At 36.1% G+C, this 19236-nt stretch overlaps 1 protein-coding gene across 1 annotated transcript in view; it reads right to left on the reverse strand.

Moving 5' to 3' along the window:
* LOC125672416 (microtubule-actin cross-linking factor 1, isoforms 1/2/3/4/5-like) overlaps positions 1 to 19236 on the reverse strand; it is a 91592-nt gene that overhangs the window by 55512 nt on the left and 16844 nt on the right. The window contains exons 7-25 of the mRNA XM_056163415.1: positions 10825 to 10988; positions 10355 to 10470; positions 10114 to 10220; positions 8505 to 8624; positions 7395 to 7490; positions 7171 to 7301; positions 6418 to 6675; positions 5880 to 6084; positions 5529 to 5657; positions 5302 to 5379; positions 5012 to 5173; positions 3873 to 3905; positions 3010 to 3114; positions 1710 to 2075; positions 1310 to 1464; positions 1084 to 1198; positions 803 to 977; positions 333 to 484; positions 17 to 177 (exon numbers count right to left, since the gene is read on the reverse strand). Coding sequence (XP_056019390.1) covers positions 17 to 177; positions 333 to 484; positions 803 to 977; positions 1084 to 1198; positions 1310 to 1464; positions 1710 to 2075; positions 3010 to 3114; positions 3873 to 3905; positions 5012 to 5173; positions 5302 to 5379; positions 5529 to 5657; positions 5880 to 6084; positions 6418 to 6675; positions 7171 to 7301; positions 7395 to 7490; positions 8505 to 8624; positions 10114 to 10220; positions 10355 to 10470; positions 10825 to 10988 — 2828 coding nt within the window. The remainder of the gene's footprint in view (positions 1 to 16; positions 178 to 332; positions 485 to 802; positions 978 to 1083; positions 1199 to 1309; positions 1465 to 1709; positions 2076 to 3009; positions 3115 to 3872; positions 3906 to 5011; positions 5174 to 5301; positions 5380 to 5528; positions 5658 to 5879; positions 6085 to 6417; positions 6676 to 7170; positions 7302 to 7394; positions 7491 to 8504; positions 8625 to 10113; positions 10221 to 10354; positions 10471 to 10824; positions 10989 to 19236) is intronic.

The following is a 19236-nucleotide window of genomic DNA, read 5'->3' on the forward strand; positions in this document are numbered from 1 at the left end:
CTGGACACTTAGCTACCTCTCATTATTGGATTCTGCAACAGCTAACATTTGGTCCCATTTCTGCATGACATCTGAATACTTGACTTCAAGAGTATGGCTTCTCCTCGGCATTGTGGCATACACTCTACGGACCCGTTCTAAATCTCCCTCATAGGTCCGAAACATTCTCTCCCACGCCTACGTAACAATAAAAATATGAAAACAATTTTCTAGTATTCATCATTTCATTATAATTCTGCATTAAAGAAATACTGGTATATTGGTAAATGAAGTTTAAGAACCAAAACATCAAATTATACAATAAATTAAAAATCTGGATGACCACAACTCACTTTGTGTTGCTCTAATGCATGTCTTATTGAGACTCTGTCCCAAGCAGCTGTCTCCATGGAAACATGAGACTGATCACATGACTTTAGTCCATGGCTCAGAGAATCCAGATCCTGCAGTAACGTCTGCTCTGGGGATTGATTCTCGCTTATTTCTGTTAATAAACACACAGCATGTCATAAATATCCAACGTGTAACATTGTATCAACCAATTTGTCTGAAAACATCAAAAGTAACAGTTATATCTACATGTACATTCACTCAGGCCTGTGACTGAATTCCTAAGAAATCAGAGGAGGACTAGTCACCTCACCCTACCTAAAATAATATCATTTTCTGCCACTTTAAATCAAACCCAGAGGGCTTCATTATTTCAAAAATTTAGCCAATCAGAGGATTTCCTCTGAAAAGAGGAAAAATCACAAACCTGTTCATTGAAAGTTTCTTGATAAAATGACTGCTAGCTACTAACCATACTCCATGGCCGATGCGGACAGGCTGAGAAAGATCTGGTTGCAGTTGGCAAGTTCCTCTCGGAGTCTCCTCATCTCTGGCGCAGATTCACCAACTTCCCGCATCAGGGAATTTGTGTCATCATTCAAAGTTTTCCAAAATGCTTCTCTCCGAGACGGATCCAAAAGCATAAACTAAAATTGTGTTTTATCGTTCAATAATGACGTCCAACTTCCTTGAAACATGTTTACAATTGCAACGCTTTTAATGAAAATTTCACCAAAGATACGATAATCATACCTGCTTCAGATCCCATGATTTCACTTTCTGAATTGTTGCGAGCACCATGTTGTATCTCATAGTTCTATACTGAAGTTTCCATTTGCCCAACAGATTTTCTAACTTTGATTTTAAGCTAAAATAAAACACTTTCATAATAAATGTTTTTCAACAGTAAATTCTGAAGACATACCAGTAATTTACACAAAAAATGCACATGAGAATTGATGCTGTAAAGGTGTCGGACCTTTGTGCTGTCTGGATGGCGTTGTGATTGGGGGGTGGAATGATGAAACAGGCCGCTGGAACCCGGCCCTCCTGTCCACTACTGTTACGGATGGTCCACCGGACACTGTCACTGTTGTCTAACAGAAGACAATCTGTGCCTTTCTCTAACATCATCTACAAAAGAAATTCCCCACATTCATTTGCTTTATGAGAAATTCTAAATCCCTTCATTGTGGAACATAGTGCTTATTGCAACGTCAGCATATTCCAACCCCTCCCTTGTATATACACACTGGTGCATCTGTCAGTCCAGGAATAAGTATAGTGAAGTATCCCGTCAAGCCTGCTAACCTCTACATATTTTACCGGGCCTAATCACAACAATAAAACTCAGTATTTTGTTGAGAAAATTTAATTACCTCTGGTTGTCTGTAGGTACACAGGCACTGGACCCTAACTGGACTCTGGACCCTCGAGGACCTAAGTTGGAGGGGTGGAACATCCCCACTCCTGTGTAGGAGGCCCTCCACATGGTGTTGTAGACTAGTCAAGTGTTTTTGTAATTCCTGGAGCTCCTTTACCCTCTGTTTGGCCTCGTCTGAATCCAGATGTTCTTGACTGTACCGAGAGGAGAGCATCTCTTGTTGCCGGTCCATGTCTTCCTCGCACGCCTTGCAGTCCTTGAAGAACTGGTGGTACAGAGATTTGAATTTCACATGTTGCTCTAGACAAACTGTCAGCTGAATCAACCAGGACCACTGTGACTGCATGGCCTCCATGTACGCCTGCAATGACAAGCTTACCTTAATATGACATAGAATTGTAGACCAACCAGAACAGTGCAAATATGTCAACATTCTTTGCTAACAAATAGAACTACAATGGTATAAGTACTATCACAGAGCTAAAGTACTAATATATCTGACCAAGTCTTATGTTATAATAAGTCACAACCCACTGCCTGTTTGGTAACTATTTAACTTGTGAGATGAGCAGTTTGATATCTTAAAGTGAATCAAAATTTCATGGATTTTAACCAATAAATATTCCATTTGTCTGCATTACAGTATTACATGCATCACAGTGCATTACTGCATCTCCAGTCAATATCTTTTGTAATTGTCTAACACAAACATTCCCCAGTCAATATCTCGGGTAATTGTATAACACTAACGTTCTCCAGTCAATATCTCCTGTAATTGGCTAACATGAACATTCTCCAGTCAATATTTCCTGTAATTGTTTTAAACAAGCATTCTCCAGTCAATATCTCCTGTAATTGTCTAACACAAACATTCTCCACTCAATATCTCCAGTCATTGTTTAATACAAACATTCCCCAGTCAAGATCTCCTGTAATCGTCCAACACAAACATTCTCCACTCAATATCTCCAGTCATTGTTTAATACAAACATTCCCCAGTCAAGATCTCCTGTAATCGTCCAACACAAACATTCTCTAGTCAATATCTCTGGTAATTATTCAACACAAACATTCCCCAGTCAATATCTCCAGTAATTATTCAACAAAAACATTTCCCAGTCAATATCTCCTGTAAATGTATAATACAAACATTCTCCAGTCAATATCTCCTGTAATTGTCTAACACAAACATTCTCCAGTCAATATTTCTGTAATGTCTAACACAAACATTTAGACTCAGGCATGGCTCCCCTCTTCTTCTTACATGTCTACATCAGTGGATGTTATTTCCTTACCCTAATGCTTTCTGATGCTGGGTGCCTGTCCAACACCATGGCAGACCCACGATCCTGGACTGAGTTAAACTGGGCTTCCCGCGCCTCCAGCTCACGCAGAATTGTCTAAAAAAAATAGCAACCGATTATTCTCCGATCTTCCATTTTTACAGTCTTCCTAAAACACTACCTAAAGGGGAGGTGATGAAATGGATAATTTACAATATGAGAATGTGTTGACACAAATTCAAAATGAAATAAATAACATTTTCAAATTTTAAACTATCAATCGGTACATATTGTAACATGTTAAAAATTATGTTAATGAACATGCCAACAACTGTATATGGTGATTTAGTAGGTCTGTTGTACGACATACATATATGTCAAGGTCATGCAATAGAGAATACATTATTCAGTACTTAACATTAAGAACCTACTGATTTTCCACGCAGAACTCTGATGCAGTATGACCAAGAATGCAACAGATTCCTTTCAAAAACCTATCACTGACATGACATTTAAACTGCCTCATGCATTCCAATATTCTACATTCTAATTTTTTTTCTTGTTCAGTTTTGATAACAAAATGGAGAATCCAAATATCCATGCAATATGGGAATCAACCTGGAGTTTCTCCAACAATGAGAAGATCATACATTGAAAGTTACAAGCAAAAAGACTTCACATTTCAAGTCATACCATGTACATGTATGAGTGTTTTATAAGCTATGTAAACAGTTACAGCAATATGGTGTCTATTTTCATGCTTTAAGGCCTTTCAAATTCGTAAACAGCCTCTTAATTATGTTTTTGACATTCAACATCATCAATCAATGTTATTTTACACAAATGCATTCAGCATAATGTATCAGGTTTCAAACCTCTTTGGAAAGTGCCTCATAGCCATAAAAATCCTGGAAACAAACAAACACATAACATGTACTAGGAATCAAATTCAATCCAGATGGTGAGGATGTCCCAACAGCTTGCAGAAATCATATAAACTTGATTTAAAATTTAGAAGGAATAAAATTTAAGTTTACAGTATATGTGCCCTGATAACTGTAAAATAGTTAAAACACACAAAAAAAATTGGAGGGGGGTGGGGGGGGGGGGGGCAGAGCAGGTCAAAAAATGTGTACTGTGAATTAAATTCCAGAAACTACTCCCGTGTTTTTGGAGGTATGTACATACTTATATACTTGACAAATTTCTAAAATGTTTGATAACTTATGGAAATTGGAGGGGGGAGGGGAGAGAAAGAGGAAAGAATATAGGGTGGGGTCTAAGAAATACTCTTAGACAAATTTTCACTATGTATTTCTATGCAATATTTCTTGAATTCTGTTCATGCCCTGCCTCCTTTCATTCCTATGGGCTTGGCATGGCATTAGCATTAACTAAATGTTAAAAAATTTTCAAAAAATATATTTCAACATATAGCATTACTAGGAAAAGCTTTACAACTAGTGATATTTTGTGATACATTCTAGGACATTAGATGACATACAAGAATATTTGTACATGTATTGAAAAATCATGAAATCTGTCAACAGTACAATTCATTGAAAATATGCAAAACTGTATGGTCATTCAATGTTACTGTGAGTTCTAAAACGTTAATGGTTGTCCGTTCAAGAACATATTGAACAACCCTGAACCGATTTTTCAATTCAAACTTTCGAATGACCCTGAACGGGTTTTTCTAGTTTGAACTTGCAAATAACTCTTAACAGGTTTTCTAATTCTAATTTCTGATTGGCCCTACACAAGTATTCAATGTTCTTTAGCTGTCTGATAATCAGAAAAATTGACTCTTGTTTAACACTATCTCAATTTCCAACAAATGAGAACACAGAAAGCCAAACCTTTCTGCCATTAAGCAACCTCATCAGAATACCCCCCCCCCCTTCTCCTCACCCTTCAGCTTATGACCATCATAAGCCAATAAGCCCTACAGCTACCATATATCACCCTTCTCTTTTTCATCTTCTATCATTTACCCTCTCCTCCATTTTACCTTATATGCTGTGTCCGTCTGCTCCATGTCAGCATCTGGTGAACTCCAATCCCGGCTAATCTCGAGTTCTTCTCTTTCATTGAGCCAAACTAGTTCCTGTGTGGCGGACTGTAAGAAGTCTTGGAGAGACTCTAAGCATTTGTGTCTACGGGTCGATGTGTTCTGAAATAAAATATTGAATTGTGACTTTGTACCAATGGGCATTGTACAGGTATATACTGAAAATGGGCGAAATCCTAACCAGCTTATATTACTTCACTTTTCCTGAAAATAAAAAATTTACTACTTACAACTAACAGGGAATATGCTACTTCCACTTTTGACAACCATTGAGTGTATAGTTTTTTCTCTTCTAAAGGTAGAGATTTCTGAAAAAGAAAGTCCGCACATTTTGGAAAGATGTTTACCAATAGTCTGTATTTCACTAGTGAACGAATACTACTGTAATAGGCGGCAGATAAAAGTTGTAAATTTTCATCCCTTAGATTCCTTCAGTCACTGAATCTGTGTCACTCACCCCATCCATGATGCACCTCTCTATTTCTCGTCGAAATCCCTGGACTTCCTGATGCAGCTGCTCATGTTCCTCAGTCAGACTCTGAACTGTGTCAAGGTCACTTCCACATTCTGCATCTTCCAATGATTTCTGAAAAGTAAACCCAAACATTTCTCCAATTCTCAAAACAACTTAATAAACTTAAAATTCAATGTTTCAATCTGTTACCTACTTAACAGTACCCAAGAAGTGACAGTGGATTCTAACAAACACTTTAATTAAAGAGAGAAAATAGGGGAGCAAAACATCTCTTATAATACATGTATAATTAAGTCTATTCCTTTGAAAATTCCAGGAAAAAATCTAACACACCTGTTTATTTTCTATCCAGTTTACACACTCCTGCACATGTTGAAAGACAGGATTGGTCTCAATCAAACGGATCTCTGTGACGATTTCCTTCTTCTTGGTCAGGGTGGAACTCTCCTCGACATACGATTTACTGATGAGTTTCTGGATTACCTCTCCAAACAAAAGAGTCCTCAGTTCAGATACTCGGGACTGGATTGAGGAAGCCCTGAAAAATAAGGTGTTGTGTGAATTTAATGTCACTACTGTCTGTTGAAAGTAAAATGTAGACTAAAACATGATTAAATATATTATTACTAGACATTATTACAAAACATACACTTTGTTATATATATGATTATCATTTTCAATTAATAACTGACTAGTGATAACTGATTTTAATTTCTTCAAAACTTTAGAGAAAGAGGGCCATAAGTTATTAATGACTATTAATATTTGTAATTTGATTTCAGCTTGCTGATTTTGTCAAATTTAATGTCTCAAAATAGTACTTCCTTTAACAAAAAATATTTGTGTGTTAACTATAGCCAGTATTACTGACCTTCTGTAGAGTTGATCAGAAGTGGCAAATCTTCCCTCCTGAAGCATCTGTATGTCTCTGAATGCACTCCTGGCTGTCTCCTCCACCGTCTGAAGAGATCGGTCTATGGCATCACAGTTTCGCTTGGCTTCCAGTGGGTGGATCTTTTCTACTCGGGTCTGCTCCTCACGGATACGAGGACCAATGTCCTCCAAACTGTCCTCACAATGTTTACAGTCCCGGTGAACCTTCTCTGCTAATCTTTGTAGTCTCTCCAGTCTACAGAAAAAATCGTAATCAAAATACTGTAGCTGTATTTAATTCCACAGAGTCATAATTTTGTACATCATCATTTCTGGTTTGGTTCACAGGTATGAAATTCCACTGAGCTACATATGGTTTACATGAAATTAGTTTACATACTTAGAAGTCTGCTGGTATGACATTACGCGGATTTTATGTGACCATGGACTTTGCGGAAATAACTACAGCGTATAAAAATGTACAATTTACAGTAAAATGGTACAAAAACTTCACAATTGGAAATCTACAAAATTTACATCAACATGTATTGTATGATGAGCTCATCAATAATTCCTTCAATTGAACAGTGATTCTAATTCTCCTAGCACTCATCAACAATTCCTCAAACAGTACAGACTCCATTTTAATGGTTTAACTCACTTACGGTCTTTAGACAAAACACATCACTAATGTACAATAAATACTTACAATGAGAAAAATGCACTCAGATTCCATTACAGAAGACCTTACCGAATGATTTCAGACTGTATATAGTTGTCACGTTCTTGTTGTTGTAGAATGAATCTCTCCCAGAATCTATTCATACTCTCTGGACGAATTTCTTCAGGTATGTTTAAGTATGCTGTTCCCCCTTGAAAACCCTGAAATAAAAATTACACCACATTATTATTCTTCAGAGCAGTTACCTCTGAATTTCAAACAAATAATAACAAATACAGAATTTTATTAGTTACCTGAATTTCGTCATAAATGAGAAATAATCTTTTCTTCATTTCCAGCCGTGGAGGAACTTCTTCAATTTTAAATTTACTGCACTCTGTCTGCAGAGTCTGCAACCAAAACAAGAAACTTGTGATGAAATCTTACCAAAGAATACACATAAAGATATGCATAAAGGTATGCTTACTTAAACATCAAATTAATATAACTCTGCAGTTGAGTAATATTCTTTTCAGAAATAACAAATTGTATGACTAGACTGCAGTAAAACAAGACTAGAGGAAAATTGGTTGTGATATTCCTCTAGAGAGGTGAACAAGAAAGGTGAACGAGAGAGGTGAACAAGAGGTATACAGGCTGCAGTGCTTACCAGAGTCCCCTTGTTCACAAATCACACCAAGTCAGGGCCCTCATTCCAACAAACTTTAATCTACTCTTCATCATACATGTTTACATATGAATTGAGATTGTAGCGTTCTTGCTTTTTATCAGCAGTTCTTACATTTTTGGTTCATTTACTACATATAAGACATTGAGTATTTACTGTGACCCACACCTGCATGTAAGGTCATGGTGTGAACAAACTGTTATGGAGGTATCTATCCATTCTATCAGTTCTGGCAAAGTTTTCTGAAAGAATGCTCTATTTTCACAGTCACTTATCTCCTCTTCGTAAAAAGCTGATATCTCCTTTGAATATCAACAATGTAATATGGGCCAAGTTTAGCTGAAATTGGTCCAAATGTTCTGGCAAAGTAGGTTAAGAAATTTGGAAAGTCATGCAACAGACAGATACTAGACAAACATTAAATACAGAAGCTAACATGAGCTCTAATGATCTGCACTTCTTGTTTTATTTCCAATTTATTCAGTACATTTGACAGATATATTCGCATAATTTCTCTTTAGCATTAAGTATGACTTCACACTCACTTTCAGCTTCTACTGAATGCTTCAAATTCAGCCAGTTCTCACACGAGTGACTGAGCAAGTTACGTAAATGTTTGATGAGATATATTGACTGAGTATTGCTGTTTTAGGCAGACTTGAACCAGACACTGTTTCTGTATAAGGAATAAGAACCGGGCAGTCCACACACCCAGCCGGTACTGTTAAACTCTCACCTTCATTTCTATCAGAGTGGCAGGAAGTTTCTGTTCTTTCATGGCAATTATTGTCTGCTGAAGCCATAAAATTAAAGAGGAGGCCAAATCTCTGTATTCATCTATCTTCAATTGTCTTTCCTATGAAGATAAAGAATTACAAAATAAACAATGTACAGACAATCTAGGGGGAGGGGGGGCTTAGCTAACAAAGGACTGTCTGTGAAGCTTCCAATAAGAAATCATCAAGTATAATGTCTAACTGTCTAACTAGTGGAATGATGATAAATCTAAATGAGTTATCATTGAGCACATCTTCAGACTGATTATGAAAAAAACAGAGTTAAAGTTGTGCTCCCCAAATAGACAGGCAACTTACATGTACCAAATACATACACCTTCTACAAACAAGTGCCTAATTTTACTAGGCAAAACCTACATGGAGACCCCCAAAATAATCCCCCACGGGGTGACAAATGTTTCTTGGTTTGGTTATCATTCATATACAATAGTAATTCGCTTTCTGTCAATCCTGTAGTTATATAGGGTTGTGTACACAGGGGTGTGGCTGTATTTGTGATGTCATCACGCACGTACATGGTGAAGATAATCACGCGTTTATCTATACAGCATAAAATCTGCAAAAGGACCCTGGCCCTTAGCATTTCAAGAAACTCAACAGTTTTATATGCTGTAGTAAGACGTCTTTTAAAAAGGGGCCAAAAAAACCCAGTTTATGATAACTGTAATAAATCAATCATTTTTTTAATAGTGGACTGTGCTCATTATTCAAAAACTTTTAAAAGTCGGGGATGGAAAATCAGTGCAATGTTTATTTCCCACAAAACCATGAACACAGCAAAGTTCACTTTCCGTTTTTCCTGCAAGCAGAGCCCTCAGAAGAAAACATTCACAGCTCATGAAAGTATGAAGTCTCTTCTTCTTAACAGCAATATCAAACAAACTTTCAAAATCAATTAAAATGTAAATCTTCAACACCAATTTCAGCATAAATTAAATCTTGTTACTTTCTATAGCACTAACACATCATTCCCAAGTTAATATCATGTTGTCGAAATTCGATGTATTGATTTCAAATAATAACACATGAATTAAACATAAAACACTGTTCATTACAATCGATGAACATGACAAAACATGTTAAAGTATACCATATTCACCCAGATCCACAAGGACTTGTTGAGAGGGGCACTATACAACTACTAGTACTGAAATATGATAAAAGAGAATGCCCATCCACCAATCAAACTGCATGTTTTGAAATTGAATTAATAAGCATTATAGAATCTCTTAACTACCCACCTGTACCTTATATCAGAAGGTGCTAATTTTTTTTTTTGGTTGTTATGGTAATCAATACTACTATCATGACTTCATAATTGTCATTTATTGTAATATTAGAAGAATCATGTCTGTTAAACACACCAAACTCTACTGGTACTGGAGCTCACAAATCCTAATTCTTAACCCTCAAAAGTGCTAATTTTCACAATAGCTCACTGGGCTACACTAAGCTAGATAGAGCTCACTGTGGTTCTTATTGGGAGTGGGTGGGCATTTACTGAATGAATACTGAATACATTGTATATCACTCCTCGCTTAGTCTTACATTGTCCCTGAGAGTTTCTTCTACACTGGGTACATCTGGGAAGACATCGTATAATGAGGAAATGTAGGTAATCACAGACTTTTCGTCCGGCTCTGGGACGTCAACATCTACAACGCCAAATTATACAACCAATCAATTCATACACATTCATCTTTAAAATTTCTCATAAATTTTTCTCTCTCTCTTTGGTTCATTGATAGTATTGCACTCACTTTAACAGAATGATTTCAATATGCAATACCTTCCGGATCTAGCAATCTTGTGACCCCAAATTCTGTCTCTGCAATACTGAAGGCCTGTTCCAGATTCTGCCTTGGTGTGCTTATTTGTACCTTCCGAAAATCCACCAAGTCAGGTCTGGTTAATAGAAAATGTACCAATATAAGTTCTCAATGTTAAACATCAATTACAATAAAGTGTACATTTTAATGAAATTATGTCCACAGATACTCTTTAAAACCATACATTTCCCCCCTTTATTTTCCAGCTGCACTGTAATTTTGAGATATGAACCACTTCATGTTCAGTTTGTCTCTGCCACTAACCAAAATTCTGGGCTACACTAAGCTAGATAGAGCTCACTGTGGTTCTTATTAGGAGTGGGTGGGCATTTACTGAATGAATACTGAATACATTGTATATCACTCCTCGCTTAGTCTTACATTGTCCCTGAGAGTTTAACCAAAATTGTACCGAAATATGATTGGGTACCTGTGTCTATGTATGATTGAAAGAAATGCCCGTCCATCTCGCCAACTACTGGAAAAGTTTTTGACCTTGACCCCCGGGTACCCTTCAACTGTTCGTCTGCTCCACAGAAGCAAAGCTTCCTTGGCTGACAGATCCTCTTGTCCCGACACAACCACATCTGAGATCTGAAACAGAAAAATTCAATTGAAGCGTGGCTACACAGCGTAGCATCCAAAATGTTTCTATGATGTACCTCTGACCCGAAGGAGTCCATGTTATCAAGACACTGATACAACTTATCAGTGGAGTATGTTCATTAACAACCATGACATTTACATTGATCGGCATGCCTATTTCTTTTCATCGTTAATGAGCATGTACATTTTAAGATGGATGCATACCGAGCTTCATATAATTGAAAATTGTAAACTCAAATCCTTCATAAAATAGTACACAGTATTTCTACACTCTGAACCTTACAACAGGGTTTTTCATGCTTGGTTAACGTACGATAGTCAATTACCATACTTTGATAAGCATCCATTACATGCTTAAGTCACCTTTAATATTACTTTCTATTAACCGATTTGGTGCACAATCGCAATATTTATCAAAAGAGATTTAAATATAATGTGTTAAAAAAATATTTAAATCAATATCTTCTTTTTGTATAGGTATTTTCATCACCAGTAATTCCTTTCAAATGAGTTCAAAGAGCATTTATTCATGTTTTTAATAAGCATTTTGGGGATTTTAAAAAACAGCACTAGCCAAGAGAAAAAGTGCACTTTTAATTCATCAGTTATGTCATTCAAGAAATGGTAATATATAGTCCTGAGGATAGACCTCACAAACCAGCAAACCCCTCAGATCTGGTAGGTCCCTCAGTATCTGTTTTGTGAATCCCATACAAAAGCTCATAAACTCATAACATCATCAGCAAATTTGGCCCAAGAACACCATCGACTATTCCGCAATTGTGTTGATGGTATTCACAACTAAACCGTAGTTTTCCAGGTTCTTCACACAACACAGTTAACTTTCTTGGAAACTACTTAGGTCCTGCGGATTTATTTTATTAATCATAGCATGAAATTAGTACCTGGTCTAATCCCTATCAAATAAAACAGAAAATTGAGAAGGCAGAAGAAATAATTTTGATTTGATTGTGAAATTTTCTTCTGAAACGGAAACTAATGAGACATGCCTGCACGTTCATGCCAGCATTATCTGAAATTGATAACAAGTGTTCTAGTCAGAGGACAACAGAGCTCACCAGCGAACAAACGGTGGAGAAAGAAGTCCATGTGTCACAATCCTGCCAAAGCTCCCTGAATGAACTGATGGGGTTCATATGATATTGGAATGGGAATTACACATTTTAAAAAACATGATGCAAATCTGTAATTATCTTATGGTTATAATCTTATAACAAAGCATGGCCGATACTATTATAGAAGAATGGACCTGCTTCTTATAACAAAGCATGGCCGATACTATTATAGAAGAATGGACCTGCTTCTTATAACAAAGCATGGCAGATACTATTATAGATGAATGGACCTGCTTCTTATAACAAAGCATGGCCAATACTATTACCGGTATAGAGGAATGGACCTGCTTCTTATAACAAAACATGGCTGATACTATTATAGAGGAATGGACCTGCTTCTTATAACAAAGCATGGCCGATACTATTATAGAAGAATGGACCTGCTTCTTATAACAAAGCATGGCCGATACTATTATAGAAGAATGGACCTGCTTCTTATAACAAAGCATTGCAGATACTATTATAGATGAATGGACCTGCTTCTTATAACAAAGCATGGCCGATACTATTACTGGTATAGAGGAATGGACCTGCTTCTTATAACAAAACATGGCTGATACTATTATAGAGGAATGGACCTGCTTCTTATAACAAAGCATGGCCGATACTATTATAGAAGAATGGACCTGCTTCTTATAACAAAGCATGGCCGATACTATTATAGAAGAATGGACCTGCTTCTTATAACAAAGCATGGCAGATACTATTATAGAGGAATGGACCTGCTTCTTATAACAAAGCATGGCCGATACTATTACCGGTATAGAGGAATGGACCTGCTTCTTATAACAAAACATGGCTGATACTATTATAGAGGAATGGACCTGCTTCTTATAACAAAGCATGGCCGATACTATTATAGAGGAATGGACCTGCTTCTTATAACAAAGCATGGCCGATACTATTAGAGAGGAATGGACCTGCTTCTTATAACAAAGCATGGCAGATACTATTATAGAGGAAGGGACCTGCTGCAAAAACTTGAAAATATAGGTCAGATGCAGAATCCAATTCATGGATGGTTGTGTGCATCCATAGCTATATCATACATGCAAGTTTGAACCATGAAAGGTTAAATGATTCTAGGATGTGGACTCTCTGAATACTTGCAAATAATTTTAACATGTCTAGTCAATCCTGGGAAATATCAATACAATGCAGAATCGTGAATGCATGGTCACTGTTTGTCTGCCATCCAGAGATTCATGAATGCACAATCGGAACAATATGTAGGGTCAGTTGTTTCTTGAAAAAAGACCATTCCTATGAAAAATTTGAAAATCCTGCTGTCCGCAAATGACACCGAGTGTAAAAGAGAGCATTAATGAATGACAATAGCGTTTCAGATAATTTCTCAGGCAAGCTAAAAAAGCATTTTTAGTCTGCACTGCCATTAACAAATTTCTCATAACCTTTCTGTAAGGTAGGAGCACCCAATGTTTACTACAAGGTCCTTCATTGCCCTGTCTGGTCTGCCTTCCTTAAATCTTACACTATATACACATAACAAGTACATAAACAACCTTTCATCTCCTATTAACTTGATATAGGTGAAGTTATCACCAAGTTCCCAGGATTTATTTATCCAATCATTGGGGAAAATTCTCACTCTGTTAACAACCGGTATTGAGTTATCTCCCCTCTGTTGACATAAAGGTTATTTCCCCGTTTTTGGCGAGGGCATAGTAATTCACAAAGGTAAATTGAGGAGTTTACACTTGTGCAGAATTCTTCTAATCACTTATTTGATCTGTTCAGGTAATACTTAGGTAGCACTTGCTATTTAAGTACTCTATCTACAAAACCAATATTAGATATCAGCTATTTTATAAATCATGAACACTTTCCCACTTTATCAGTAGTACCCAGTAAACTGTGATAATTATAGCTACCATTCGTCAATTTTCAGAACCATGACCTTAAGAGGATCATCTTCAAATAATTTCAGCAGGCCAGACGATATACTGCACTACTTGAGTATCATTTGTCAATTTATTGGGAGACCGAATTAATTTAAAATGCTGGTGTGGACCAGATAAGGAGAGATCAAAAACTATCCACAACTGAGGTTCGTTTAAGAAAAGTTACACGATATTCATTATTCCAATTAATGTTTGCTTCATTAAATAGAGAAACAGTATACATGCAAATCTTCCTCCATATCAAATTTTGGCCCAATTTGCTTTAAATCAAAAATGAAAACAAAAACTTCCGTCTTGGATTTCATTTCTTTCCTGGTGCATTAAACACTGCACCTAAACTGCCTCCTTCACCGAACCATATGGTTGTATTCTGACTGCTTCACCTATTCAGAGCTCTAATCAACATCTGGTCTCCATGCTAAGTATATTTCAATTCTCATTAGCAGATTGTGTTCACAAAGCTACATGATTCTGAGTTATTCTTCCTGTTTAAACCTGGTAATTAAAATTAGAAGCCACACATATATGAAAGTGAAGCGTCTGACACACGATATTGATGGGCAATCCAAAACATAAAAAGTGTCACTAAATAGCTGTTCCTCTTACAAAAATGAAGATAAATTAAAACTAATTTAAACCAGTTTGCTTTTCAATTAGATTCAATTGCTAACTATATATGTGTTCACACTAAGAGGCGATCATTCGATGAAAGTTTCACAAAGCCACCCAACACTACACATGTATAGTAATAGGTGAGAAACTTTTAAATACAAATAAAAAAAAATCAGAATACCTGACTAAAAGACGTGGAGAATTTAATAAGAGTTAAGAAATTGGGTTAATTATAGAATTTTTTTCATTTCATTTACATAGCAAACATCATTCAACATTGTGTTTACTTAAACCAGGTGCAAAATTAAAATGACAATGACTTGAATATTTGGAATGAAAATCTTTGGCTGTTATATTAAAACAAAGGTTCTGAACAGACAACATTTAAATCTCTTTGTAATCAGATAAAAAAAAAAAGACAGCACAGTGTGCTCTCTCATGTGAAAAATAGGGCCTTCAGCTCTTCATATTTATTTACAAGTTTTTAAAGTAAAGGACTTTAATTCAAACCTTCATCGTTAAATATCACATTACAAAACTTCTACTCAAAGATCACACTAACCCCCTCTACCCTAAACCCTTTACAAGCTGCAAAAACAAAACAATCCAGGAAATTAGTCATAATTGCATTCCAATGCAAAATAATAACAGATCAAAATAAGTTGTTTTTTCAGAAAATTTCCACCTCAATAACCATGTCCGATATTTTTGGCATACATCATGTTTGAAACTTCAAACTTGATCTAAATCTTTACGGATCTGTTCTGTGGACTTTTGTCTGTTCCGCATACAAAAGATCTTGTTTTACCTGTTGCGTGGCCTGTTCTGGGGGTTCTCTCTCAGACACAGCTGCCTCTGCAGCCAAAGGAGGTTTCCCCTTTAATTTTTTCTTCTTTTTCCTGAAGCACGAAAACATTCCTCCCCTTTTTATTCCAACCCTCACATCATAGAAAGACCATCTTCAGCACAGGTTGGTGCCCCCGTGAAATCCTATAAGTCCTTTCTGCTCCAATAAGTAATTTCACATGCACGCTAAATATTTCCATTCAAAGTTTGCAAAATTACCCATGAATAACACCACAAAAGCCTGCGAACATAATATCTGTCTATCAAATACATTGCTAAATGTAAATATACAATTTCTTTTTTTAGTGTATTCAAATGATCCGATTTGGTGCCAAATGTAGTGTGATCCACATAAATCACCCTCCGCCACACCGCGGTGAATTTTTAACAGATTAGCAAGTTAATCCAATTCTATTGTCAGTTAATCAAGCTTTTTAAAGAGAGGCCTGATCAATGCAGAGTATTCCGACCCTCCGCGTAAATTGATCCCCACCAAAACACACTGTTAATGAAAAAAGTCCAAAAACAGCCGTTCCTTTAGGTGGTCTTTGTCAACATTGTGGCTGTGTGAACTAGACTATGGGGCGTGGGCTGCTTTACTGGTACGTACTGAACAAACACTACACACTGATACAGTAATCCTCTCCGTCAGTTGACCAATTACAGGTATTCTCAGGTACACCAATGGCTAGAATCTTGATCCCAGGGCTTAACAATACCCCAGTTCTTCATAGGGATAGACAACAATTGCGTGGACAATTGGAATAGTCTGTTAGGGCCACTTATGACAATATTTGTGTTTTTCGGGTCATGTCGTGGCCTATATATCTTCTGGATTTCCAGGTGAGAAAGAGATCAGCATTCTTTTACACAGTATGATCATTTACATTAACTCACTCAAGAAAATATTTATCTTGTTTACAACAAAGACAGGTTTTCTCTTTAATATAAGATAAAACGTTTTGAAAACAATAAATGCTTTGTGTGTCAAAGAAGCTGTTTTTGTGTGCCAAATAGGTTGTTATAAGTTTACAAAAAAACAGTAATTCTCCACCAGGGCATCCTACCTGTGAACAACAGGTGTGTCGTGAATGTACATCTATGTGCTGTGATCATCAAATCTGTTTAGGGTCAAAAGATCGTGATTTTTCATACTGTTGGGGATCAATTCACTATGACTGGAACCACACATTGACTGGACCTTGTCAGATGAGAAGACGTATTGGATTGAACCTTTATAATTCACAACTTAACAGGAGATGCTTCGGTACACTACTACTGTTCCTTAAACCCATGCTCAACAATCTGGAACATTATATCATCCTGTTCTCATTATATCCCTGTGTTAATGGGGCGGCAGAGAAACTGTGTATCATCATTTATCATTTTGGGCAGGTAATATCATAAGGAAAAAAATAAACTGGAATGTTTACTTCATGATTTCCTTGTCGATTTCTTAAAACACCAAAAAGCAGAGACTTGAAATATTACGACTAACAGAACATATACATTTGGTGCATCAGGTGCCAAATTTTCTTCTTAATTTCATAATTTCTTTATCTTAACTGTTTTTCCAACAAACTCAAAAATAAAATACAGAATCTAATGAAAGAGAATGGGCCATAAAAATCCATCAAATTCTGAAATATACCCATCTTTTTGCCATTCTTGAGTGATGAATTCTCAGCTGATAAGTTATCGGTAAGTGATCTTTATGATAAGAAATATATAGTCCCAACACCACTAAACACAGCTGCACTTTCATGTTTTTGAAAAATATCAATCATTATTAAAAAAAAATTGCTGAAGACTTTATAACTAAATGCATGTTCTTTCACAAATATAACATTTTATGAAGCTAAAACAAGCGCTCTCCCAATAAAAAAAACTTATCTCAGAACATGTCCCCTTTCCCCGTACTTCCTATAATCTTTAAAACAGATGTTAGTCGAGCTAAACAAATACTTCATCTGGGGAAGAATCAAATGTACTATTGCAGAATTTGGCGCAATTATTTACAGATCTAAATAATGTCATTCAACAGCTTCAAAAGATTCTCAAGAACAAAGGTAACCTCTTACCCACAAAGCCCCATCAAATTGTAATTACATCATTGATGCTGTGAATGTCCCTATTAGAAATAGTTTTACATCACAAGAGATGCATTGTAACTAATATATATGCGAATAAAACTTGTCTTCATGGACGTTAAATGTTGATTCCATCCATTGTCAAATAGACTTAACAGAATATTATATATTTAACTGTAAAATAGATTCAAAAAATGTTACAACGGCTATACTGATGAAACTACAACATTCAAGTAATCCTAACAGCTACAACAGGTGACTAGTGTAAACAAGGACAACACACATTACCATTACCTTTTTCTTGGAGAACCTTTGTTTGAATTTTTGCTTGAGGTTATAGGTAAAATTCATCATCTTCTCAAAAATAAGCAATTCCAATCCATGAGATAAAAGGACAGCTGTATCATGTGTAAAGAAAGTCAGGGTAACAACTAATAATCCAATGTTTTCAATTAATCCAGTCTGCTGAAAGCACATGTATTTTTGCGACTAGTAATCTAGTGCTGAGGGACTTGGGAGTACCGGAAGATAAAGTTGCTTGGTGGTTACATAATATTATACATAACACAGCAGTGCACCACCTACAGGCTCCATTCAGTAGTCAAAGAAATTAAATTACTCCACAAACATTGAAATCCGTGAGGAATGAAAACGATACTTGTAGCACAGTGAGAATTCACTGACACACTGTACAATTTTACTTTCTATACAAGTTCACTAAAATGTTCTGTCCAGGTTGTTCATATCTCTGGCTTATAATCAAAACTCACATTTCACAAACTCAAGATTCTAATGAAAGCCATGTCAAAATTAGCTTAACACTACGAAAATACTTCCGGAGATATTCCATAACAATGAAACATTGACCTCCCAACTCAAATCACTGATGGAAGAACCAGACTTTAGCACACAGAAAAGTCAAGCGTTTCAGTGACTCTGGGGTTTTTTGGGGGAGCAGGGAAGGGAAAGGACTGCTGTTCATCGGATTTTTCACCTTACTACGGGTCATGCCAAACTTTTGTTTTGTGGGGAAAGTAAACTGTGTGGTGCTATACTGGGGAGGAGAAAACGGCGGCGTCTGGATAGAAAAGCTATCACATGCTTCATCAACTGATAAAAACACAACACAGCCAACCTTCTGATAGCTCAATTATACAATCACTGCCCAGACCCTACCGTTTCACCTATCTATTCTCATTGATAAGCAATGTGAAGATGAAAAATTGGTGATTTTTCATCAAGGCATTTAGGGTGAAAAACATGAAAATCTTCTGATCACACTCTGATAAAGAATGATAGTGATGATGTATTTGTTGTTGTTGTGGTTTTTTTTTTTTTTTTTTTTGTTTGGTATCAAAGGCATAAATTTGAAATTATTGGAAATGAATGTCTGTAAAAAAAATTTGTACTTGTAATAAGTTACACACAGAGGTCAACATTTATTCGCTGTGAGATATTGCTACACCAAAACACTTCTCTGAACATTACCACATGCTGTGAATTTGTAAATATATGTTTTATCTATTGTATAAATGTATAACTTTAGATAAAGAAGTGTTGATTTATATAATCATATTTTAATTATTGAAAAAAAAAAAAAAAATACTGTTTTGATCTTTAAGATGATGTC

This window comes from Ostrea edulis, chromosome 4, assembly GCF_947568905.1.
Source record: "Ostrea edulis chromosome 4, xbOstEdul1.1, whole genome shotgun sequence".
Classification (NCBI taxonomy): domain Eukaryota; kingdom Metazoa; phylum Mollusca; class Bivalvia; order Ostreida; family Ostreidae; genus Ostrea; species Ostrea edulis.